Genomic DNA, 10138 nt, shown 5'->3' with positions numbered 1-10138 from the left:
TATTACTACATATTTCATCAGTTTTTATTAAAAATTTGTCAAACAACCCCATGATTTAACAAATATTTAGACTGTTTTCATCATTATAGACATGCAGTGCAACTATAATAAAATACTGAGAATCAACTTGCTCCTTTTTAAAGATTCAAGATCCATTTGCTACTAGACAATAGGTTGAGGACCAACGTTGAAGTTTTTTCCAGAAAATTAAGGAATGAACGTAGATTGTGGAGAGTGGTCGTGTCTGGTGGTGGTGTAGACGGTGTAGGAGAGAGAGTGATAGAAAACAGAAACAAAGAACTATTTTTAGATAGAGAAAACAAGAGAGAGAATTTTTTTTTTCTTTTCCCTTTCTCCTTTTCAGAGTATGATGGTCGAAGAGAGTTTTCACCTCTGAGATCATCCTGGAAAAGGGCAGTCAAGAAAATCACGCACAAATTCTTTGCATTCGATTTCTATCTTCTAATTATTATTATTTTTTTAATTCAAGCTGCCATTGTGAGTGTCACAACAAATTCATTTATTTATGATCTGCCACCTTTTCTATTTACTGCATTTCTTGAAAAAATTCTGCAGGAAAAGGATTTAAATTACAGGCTGCTAATGAATTCGTTGTATCATCATCGACTGCCCTTTTTCCCTCTTCTTCAGGTGAGCTTTTACTCTGAAACTTTATAAATTTGTGCCCTTTTGTTTTTTTCTTATTTTTCTTTTTATAGATTGCTTGTTCTTATTGTTATTCTCTTTTGATTTGTTCTCTTTTTGATATGATTCTTTTTATGCATGTGGAATACCCCTTGTTTTGTGCTACGTTATTCAAGAACGAGGATTGATAATTTTTTGACATTTGCTACATTTTTCAGCCAAAAATTCAATCTTGGAGATAATTCATTGAGCCAGTTTATGCGACTTTTCATGAAAAGGGAGAAGTAATAGGCCTAATTTAATAATAGTTGAAGATGAGAGATCCCAATTCGATCACTACGTTGAAGAAGGATAATATAGATTCTTCTGTTTGTTATATAGTTTGTGCCTTACAATGAATTTGTAGTTGTGCAGTTTTATTGGTTTTGTCAGATTAAATTGTAGTTGTTTTTACATTATTTGTGTTGTGTCCGAGTAAGAAATTGTAATTGTTGTCGAGTTCCGAGTAATTCTGCATTGCTCGGAGGGTTATTTTGCACAAGAAAACTGGCGATTTTGTATTGCAACTTGTATAGAGTCCTGGCTGTTGGCAGAAATCAGAACTGCCTGCACCATTGTGACGTATGGTTTGGCAAGCAATGGAGGGTAGATGGACGACTAGTCGAATCCAGTTATCAAGTTTTTTTCTTTTGATTCTCTTTTTGGAGATTCAGGTGGGCTGTTCTCTCAATTCTGAAGGTACTGATGTCTTGTTCTAGTTTGAAACCAATTCTTATCCTCTGCATGTGAGGTTTAGAAATGTTGAGCACTTAATGCATATTTGGTATGTAGCATTGGATGTGATCAAAATTTTAGCTAATTTTTCTTCTTAAATACTGTCACGTACTATCCAAGCATCCCTACCAAACATGCCACCGGTATCATTATTGACTTGATAGAAATGCAAATGCAGGATTAGCATTGCTGGAATTCCGAGCAAGGGTAGAATGCGATCCGTCTGGAGCTTTAACAAATTGGAATCCTAATGACTGTGATCCATGCACCTGGTCGGGTGTTCATTGTCTGAATGGTGAAGTGTATAAGTTGTAAGTACATGTCTTATTATTTACTCCAAATCATAAATATGGTATTGTATACGAATATAACCAATTTTAGTTGCCTATTTGAGGTAATGCCTACATGCTTAAGTTCCAACAAATCTTTTGAAATAGCAGATTTCTTCCCTCCTTTCCATCCCATCCTGTCCCCTCCTCTGAAATTTATACATCTACCATACTATTATATTCTTCATATTTATGGAAGAATGGCTGTATTCCTTTATGTATATATATTTTTTTGCTCTTGTGAATAGGGATCTCAATGGACTGTACTTGCAAGGAATATTAGCTCCTGAGCTTGGAAATCTTACTCATTTAAGATTCCTGTGAGTATCAACTTCTTCATTGACTTTTATGTTAATCAACCAAGTCCCGTATCTTCTTTTCACACTTGTTGATAATAAAGGACTTCAAGATTTTCTATATGTATTGTTTCAAATTTTTATAAGTTGATCATATGCGGACCCTTTTTCATTGATCACAGTAACCTCTCCAAGAACCATTTTTCGGGCACAATCCCTCCTCAGTTTGGGCAGCTTAAGAAACTGGAAGCGCTGGACTTGAGGAATAATAATCTGAAAGGATCAATTCCTGCAGAATTAGGCGGATTACATTCACTGAAACGCTTGTGAGTTTTTTTATTCGCCAACATTAATTTATTCATGCTGCTACAAATAATACTATCCATCTTTGCTAATTTCTCTACTTTACTCTAGGTTTCTTTGTAACAACAGATTTGAAGGAAGCTTTCCTCCTGAGCTTGGGAAGTTTAATTCGCTTGCAGATTTACAATTTGATGAGAATCTTGAAACTGCTACTGATGCTGGAATTGACTGTGTGAATAGAAAAATTGGTCACTGGTAACATGTTACTTCTCTGCATTTCACATGTGAAATTGCCTTTCAAAACTTAAACCACCTATATGCATAAACTCGTGAAGAGATATAATTTGCACTAATTTTTCCAAAAGACAGTTTCTACTAATTTCTTACCTCTGACGAATCTTTTTATGTATATGACTATAATTGTCATACATTAGACTTCTTACTCACAGTTTCGTCACTCAGTAAGAAGCATATTTGAATTATCATCTTTTATACACTTTTTCATTTAATGTTGATCATGTCTTGTGCAGCACGTGGCAGAGTGGTCAGAAACCATCAACGAAGCGAGATTCATTTCTGATATCAATTAGAGAGATCCTAATCCACCACTTCAATCTGTTCCCTTTGTAAGTAACAAAAGGTTTTTACCATAAAGATTCTTGTTAATTTGTCATTTTTTTTCTTCATGTTGTTTTATACATGAAATACATTGTCTTTTATCAAGGTTTGGATGCAAATCATTGCACAATTATGCTGATAATAGCTGTAGCAATCTACCAAGTAAGCACTGACATTTTTTCCTTGGGTAGAATCCATTGATGGTCATTAAAATTTTAGCATTTAATTTGTTCCATTTGGTCACTGTCAGTTTGACTAACAGAAAAAGTGATGTGGGCAGTTTATTTATTTACCAACTAGATTGCCACATCATCTTTTCCGTTAGTCAAACTGGAGGACAATTAGCAGAATGATCAAATTGTAATAAACATGCAAGTTCAGTGATCTACTTCAGAGAAGTTTAATTTAAGCAAGTACAATGAAATTTCACTAGAAGTTCAGCAATATTTTATCCCTTTTCAGTTCTTTAATCAAATAGGGCATGCATTTGTCAAATGATATTTTTTCTTGCATTTTCTAGGTGCTCTTGAGCCTTATGTCGTCGAAAAAGTCAAGAACCTAACGAACAATGCACGTCGTATACTAGTGGAACAGTCAAGTAACCTTGCAGCTGCCCCTGCCAGCATTAGTTTGCCATCAGATCCTATCATTGCTCTTCCAAGCAGCAGGAGTAGCGGATCATTTCCAGCTATACCAAATAGGAAGGAACCACCTCCTGTTCCCGTACCATCACCCACTCCACCTCCACAAAACCAGCCACGTAACACAACTAATCCTCCTTCGGATTCGTCTGGTGCTGTAAGTAAACCAACGGATAAACAATCTTATGACGGTGAAAAATCCAAGAATTCATGGAAGTATATCGTTGGGATTGCAAGTGCAGTTTTCCTGCTAATTTTTGTGGTAGCCATCATTGTCATATGCAGAAGCAGAGCAGCCCAAAAACTAAGTCCTTGGAAAACTGGATTGAGTGGGCAGTTGCAGAAAGCATTTGTTACAGGTATGCGTGCTCCTTGTGGTCCAAAACCTGGTATGAAAAGGCTAGGTTTAAGAGAACCTTGTAATAAAATTATTTCAAAATAATTTTTTTTTTGTTCAATATTCTTCAGTTTGGATAGATTTTGTTCTTTTTTCCTCTTTCTTGCTTGATCTAGATATGAATTGAGGTGAAACTTGAAGCAGAATTCATTGAGCATTAGTAACAAAAAAATATAAAATGCAAGTGCTTTAATTTGCAGGGGTTCCAAAGTTAAACAGAGCTGAGCTAGAAACTTCATGCGAGGATTTCAGCAATATTATTAATACATATGAAAATATAGCAACTGTGTACAAGGGAACTCTATCTAGTGGAGTAGAGATTGCTGTTGTTACAACTGCTATATCATCTCTGAAAGATTGGTCTAAACATTGTGAATTGACATTCCGAAAGAAGGTTATTTCATTTTTTTGGAACAACTTGAGGGATTATTAAAGTAAGAACAACTCTTGCGAATTCCATTCAAACTTACTAATGTTTCTTTTGCCACTTCAATAGATTGACATGCTGTCGCGAGTGAATCACAAGAACTTTGTTAATCTTATTGGATACTGTGAAGAGGATGAACCTTTTACAAGGACGATGGTTTTGGAGTATGCTCCAAATGGCACTCTTTTTGAGCATTTGCACGGTATTGTTCTTTGGTTGTAGAAAGAGCTTGTTTGGTTGTTCTTAAAAGTTACTTTATAGAATACACTTTGCCCTTGTTTGAGCCCCATTTTTGTCATAAAAATGCATTTTTAATAGCGTATTGATATGAAATATTTGGTTAAAAAATAAAGAAGAGTTTTGGATTTGTGTGTAATATTATTTTATTGAAGAATGTGTGGTTGAAATTATTTCAAAACACTGTTGAAGAATGGGTTTTTTTTCCAAAGAATGGGGCTCAAACAAGGGCTTCATAATAAAAATTTGGACTTGATTTTAAGCACATCGAAACATGAAAAAAATTCTTCTTTGCTTGTCATTTTTGGATACTTGATGTGTTTTCATGAATTGATTCTTTGTTCCTTCAGTTAAAGAACTTGAACATCTTGACTGGAATGCAAGGATGAGAATAATCATGGGGATAGCTTATTGCATTCAGTACATGCATGATCTGAATCCACCGCTGGCACATTGCAACTTGACTTCCAAAATCATATTTTTGACAGATGATTATGCTCCTAAAGTAGGCTTCTTTCTTTTCATCAATTTTTATGCAATATTTTATATCTATGAAGTTCACCCCATTTCTCCCCTTATCCCCATTCCCACCCCATGTTCCTCGTCCCTCTGCTATTTGCATTTACTGGAAGCTTTTGAGGAACTATGAATGAGGAGGGAGCGGCACTATGAAAAGGGAACCATTTTTTAACAAGGATAAAATTGAAAATATAGTGCAGACAGAAAAAAGGCATTTTAAACAAAATTTTAGTATGACGGGCTTTATTTATTTGACTATTACTAGAAAGCTATTCTGAAAAAATTTCATAAATATTGTCGTTCAATTTTAATGAAAGAAATCACTTTTCAGGTTGCAGAGATCGATTTTTGGAAAGAACTCATAGCTAAGTCAAAGAATTTGGAGAATAACTCCGAGCATTGTGAACTGCCACCACTTGCTGACGGAGAAACAAATGTTTACAGTTTGGGAATATTATTGCTTGAAATAATCTCTGGAAAGCTTCAATACTCCGAAGACCAAGGGCCTCTCATTAATTGGGTATCTATCCATTGGAATCGCTTCTTATTTGTCTTTATTTTTCGTTATGGATTGAGTCATACTTCTTATTTACAAGATCAACAAAAGAAATGGAAATCTAGCAAAATACACAAATATATGTTGGTTCACTATGATGAAGAAAAAGAAGATTATGATAGTGAGTTGCGTCTTCTAGTTTGTATCTCATGGAAAATGGTCTCCCTAAGAATTACGTAGGAAGGACGACCTAGTAAATAAATAAAATCTTTGGTATGCCCATGAACCTAACTTTTTGATGTTTTAAACGACATTTTTGAGTGGATAAGTGTACAATATAATTATGCACCATGAAGTAGGACATTTTTGAAGTTTGGAATAGCTTGTCTTTGGTTAGATAATTACTAGCATTTTATATTTCAACTCTATAATCTGAGATCATTTCGATTTTGTTAGGCTTCTGAATACTTGAATGATACGAGGAAGATCAGCAACTTGATTGATCCATCCCTAAAGTCCTTCAAAGATAGCGAACTTGATGTTGTGTGTGAAGTAATCCGAAGTTGCGTTCAACAAGATCCACGAAAGAGGCCAACAATGAAAGAAATCGTTCAAAAATTGCGGGGAGTGATTGATGTATCGCCTGAGGCAGCAGCACCAAGACTTTCTCCCCTCTGGTGGGCTGAGCTTGAGATCTTATCACAAGAAGCGGCTTAAGTTTACTTCGTATATAGGATGTAAGTCAATTATATTTCATTTTACTTAACTTTTTTTCTTCAAAAAAATGCTAAAAGAAATCACAACTTTATTTCCTTTTTATTTCATTAATTTGTTGTGTCATTCTCCTCATTCATACTATTTATTTCTTTAATGATGTTATCACCTTGGAACAAGTATATATGTAATATGATACTATATATGTGTTTTGTGAGAGAAAAATGGTATGTAAATTAAAGGCAATATTTGACACGAGAGTCGAATATCATGTCTATGTAGTTATATATATTTGGTATTTTTACTATAAATGGTGTTGAATTCCTAATTTGATGTTTCTGTTGTGAATTTAAGGCGAATGAAATGGCTATTTATTTACTTATTTAAAATTATCTTAAAATGTTGTTCACATATAGTTCAGGTTGGATTTATTTTTTATCAAATGACACATGAACTTGGTGTAAGGGAGTTCGACCATGGGAACCTAATCACCTCTTTGAGCTTTTATGAATCGAAAAATAAGTTTGATCATCTTTAAGTCTACACGTGTTATACTCTGAATTATTCATATGGAAGAATTGGAAGTCTACCTTATACATTACCTTTATCACATATTTCATACATCTATAATCTATAATATATTAAAATATCACATCAAGAGAGAATAATTTTTTGGACGATTTTAACCCTCCTACAATTCAATTATTTCAATAATATATTACTTTTCATTTTTCAATGTGTAATAAATAATACATAATTATTGTTGTTTATAAAGTTTGTGTTATTAATTCTCAATTAATTAACATTCACATTAATCTAGATTCAATGAATTTTTACTCGATAACTTTTGAATTACATGAATCTAGAGTTATTATAGATGAATTTATTCATATTTATGTATCTAGAAATTTTAATGAGTGTTTAAATCAATGTGTTAACAATTAATTTTTATAAATCAAATGTAATATAAAAAGATTTTTTCACTTATAGTATTTCATCATTACAAAAAATTTGAATAATAGAAATTGAGTTTTGAGAGTACAATTTTATTTTCTTAAATTTCTATGTTAAATTTTATTTTCTTTAATTCGTCTGAGACTCATCAAACCCTTCAACAAATTGGAACCAAATATTAATTTTGCATCACTTATAAAGTATCTTAAAATAACGTTCCTTCAACAAATTGGAAATAAATATTACTTTTACATAACTTATAAAGTATTTTAGAATAACGTGCAATACACGTTCAACTTGTTCAACTTTAACTAGTCATACTAAAAATTGTAATTTCTCGAATAAGATTCACTTTTGAGATACATTTATGTTGAAAATGATAAACTTTCAAGATTTAGTCTCACGTTAAATAATGTAAAGGTACGAGTCTCTTTAAAGGATAAGGGCATAACATTAACAATGCTTGTTGAATAAACACTTCGGGTATGAAATTCAATATTCTTTGTTACTATTTCATTAATGTATAATATTTTTTTATGTCTAGATTCCAACTATTTAATTAATGGTTAATTAAATAGTGATAAGGATATCGAGTACTCCAGACTCCAAGAAACTGAAAATTTTTCCTTCAAACAATTAATTTGTATGAAAGATTAATTGAATAAAGTTGAAAGTAGATCACGTATACATACATTTGAAGAATAGTTTGTACCGTGTTTTAATTGTATAGACTCGAATACACGTCAAGAAATAAATTTGAACTATGCTTCCCGGGGCATAGCTCAGTGATGCAAATGATAGGAGTGAGGTTATCTCACGCCTTGTTGGCAGCCGCAATATAGGGGTTCGATTCTTGAGACATGAAATTGAACTCCTTATAGGTGTAGTGTACATACAGCTCTTGTTCCCTGACCTATTGGGGGCACATCCCGCGATTTACCTCCCTCACAAAACTCTAGAAATGGGGCGGTGGAAGCCCTCAAGGTTGGGGTTCAACCTTTATAAATTTGAACTATATGCACTCTAAAATAAAACATTCTCAGTTACAAAATGGTACCATTTAAATATTAAATACGTGATAATTATGTTGACATCCGAACTCCGATTTAATAAAAACAGTTCGCTAACCTTATCTCAGTTAAATGTGAGTTCGGTCCTTATTCTCAGGTCGGACAATCCCGCCGTTACCTTAGAAAAATATGATGATTACCCTTTGTCACATCACCCTATCTGTCACATCACACTTGCCACAGGTGACATCATCACCGCCCGGAACAACCAATCCTAAGTCCTCAACCTCCAGCCCCTTACAGGTCATCATTACCTGGTGAAAACATTGACACATGGCCACCGGCCTCATTGACCAATCACAAGAGAATCCGACGATCCGAGGTCCGAGCTCGGTACTGTTGCTGATTTGATTGATTGATTTGATGTAATGTCGGCTGAAACTATGTATAAATAGTTGAATAGGACTCTTGTAAAGGGTAAGTGATATTCATACAACAACTCAAGACATAATTACACTCTCTAAACATATTTTCTGGTTTTTTTTTCAATAATAAATCGCCTTTTTATCTTAAAGTTGGCTTAAAATTAGCCTTGTTAATTTTGACGTCAACAGTTTGGCACTAGAGGAAGGGCTCTAATTGTGAAAAATAGTCTCATTCTCTCCATAAAATTCGAGAGCCATGAGTCGTAGCTCAAGTTCCAGAAATCCATTTCCCACCCACCCTCATGAAACGAATACACCAAGTTCTCCATGACGGCAAGACCCTCAAACGACCGCCATGAGGGAAACCTGTACCAGCCATCAACGTAACTCCCCGGGAGTGCATAAGACAAACGTATGGGAATCCGAGCTCATTCCACTAGACCAGGATCGAAGGAGGAGAACCCGTCGAAGAACTAGAAAAAGTTCAAGTCTGTGCCAAGGATCCAACAAAGGAGCTCAAAGTCGGGTGCGAGCTGCAGCCATCCACTCGAAACGAAATTGTGGCCTTCCTTAGACAAAACCTTAATGTCTTCGCTTGGAATCACGGAGATATGAGAGGAATAGACCCTAAAATCGCATGCCACAAATTACAGGTGGATCCTTCAGTTCGGCTACAACAGCAAAAACGACGACCTCTGAACCCTGAAAGATACGAAGCACTCAACAAGTAGGTGTAAAAACTGTTGCATAACGGTTTCCTCCGTGAGGCCAAATACCAGAAGTGGGTCACAAATCCGGTCCTTGTGAAAAAACACAACTGAGATTGGAGGGTATACATAGACTTCACCGACCTCAACAAAGCATATCCAAAAGACAGTTTTCCTTTGTCAAAAATAGATCAAATGGTGGACGCCACTGTCGGACACGAACTGCTTCATGGACTCCGGATATAACCAGATACCGATGTACGGCCCACATCAAGAACATACCTTGTTTGTAACTGATCGAGGCCTTTACTGCTACAGAGTAATGCCATTTGGTCTTAAAAAAGCTGGTGCAACCTATCAACGATTTGTGAATTCCATGTTTTCCCAACAGGTCGGAAAAACAATGGAAGTGTATGTTGACGATATGCTGGTCAAAAGCATCAAGGCCAAGGATCACTATCAGCACCTGATCGAGATGTTTGATATACTGAGAAAGTATGGAATGAAGTTGAACCCAAGGAAATGTGCTTTCGGGGTCAGCTCTGGAAGATTCCTAGGTTACATTGTGAACAACCGAGGAATCGAAGCAAATCCTGAAAAAATACAAGCTGTCATCCAAATGAGGCCTCCAACTAAAACTAGAGAG

At 34.9% G+C, this 10138-nt stretch overlaps 1 protein-coding gene across 2 annotated transcripts; it reads left to right on the top strand.

Annotated features, from left to right (window-relative positions):
* Positions 1-266: 266 nt before the first annotated feature.
* Positions 267-6645, top strand: LOC111372742 (protein MALE DISCOVERER 2-like). 2 transcript variants are annotated; one of them, XM_022995133.1, is made up of 15 exons: positions 267-498; positions 577-651; positions 864-1383; positions 1598-1730; positions 1997-2068; positions 2227-2370; positions 2459-2602; positions 2878-2973; positions 3072-3127; positions 3486-3965; positions 4204-4397; positions 4500-4632; positions 5018-5172; positions 5518-5706; positions 6139-6645. In XM_022995133.1, the coding sequence occupies exons 3-15, from the start codon at positions 1269-1271 to the stop codon at positions 6397-6399; spliced, it is 2172 nt and encodes a 723-aa protein (XP_022850901.1). In that variant the 5' UTR covers positions 267-498; positions 577-651; positions 864-1268; the 3' UTR covers positions 6400-6645. The 2 variants fall into 2 exon arrangements, with proteins under 2 accessions (XP_022850901.1, XP_022850900.1); XM_022995132.1 differs by having other exon boundaries at positions 267-651.
* Positions 6646-10138: the final 3493 nt, after the last annotated feature.

The sequence above is a fragment of the Olea europaea genome, unplaced genomic scaffold (assembly GCF_002742605.1).
Source record: "Olea europaea var. sylvestris unplaced genomic scaffold, O_europaea_v1 scaffold1023, whole genome shotgun sequence".
In the NCBI taxonomy this organism is placed as follows: Eukaryota; Viridiplantae; Streptophyta; class Magnoliopsida; order Lamiales; family Oleaceae; genus Olea; species Olea europaea.
This window is presented reverse-complemented; position numbering and strand designations above follow the sequence as displayed.

Coding starts and splice junctions, on each gene's coding strand:
- LOC111372742 (XM_022995133.1), top strand. CDS start 1,269: ATGGTTTGGCAAGCAATGGAGGGTAGATGGACGACTAGTCGAATCCAG. Junction 2,974..3,071: donor CACTTCAATCTGTTCCCTTT/GTAAGTAACAAA, acceptor TCTTTTATCAAG/GTTTGGATGCAAATCATTGC. Junction 4,398..4,499: donor AATTGACATTCCGAAAGAAG/GTTATTTCATTT, acceptor CCACTTCAATAG/ATTGACATGCTGTCGCGAGT.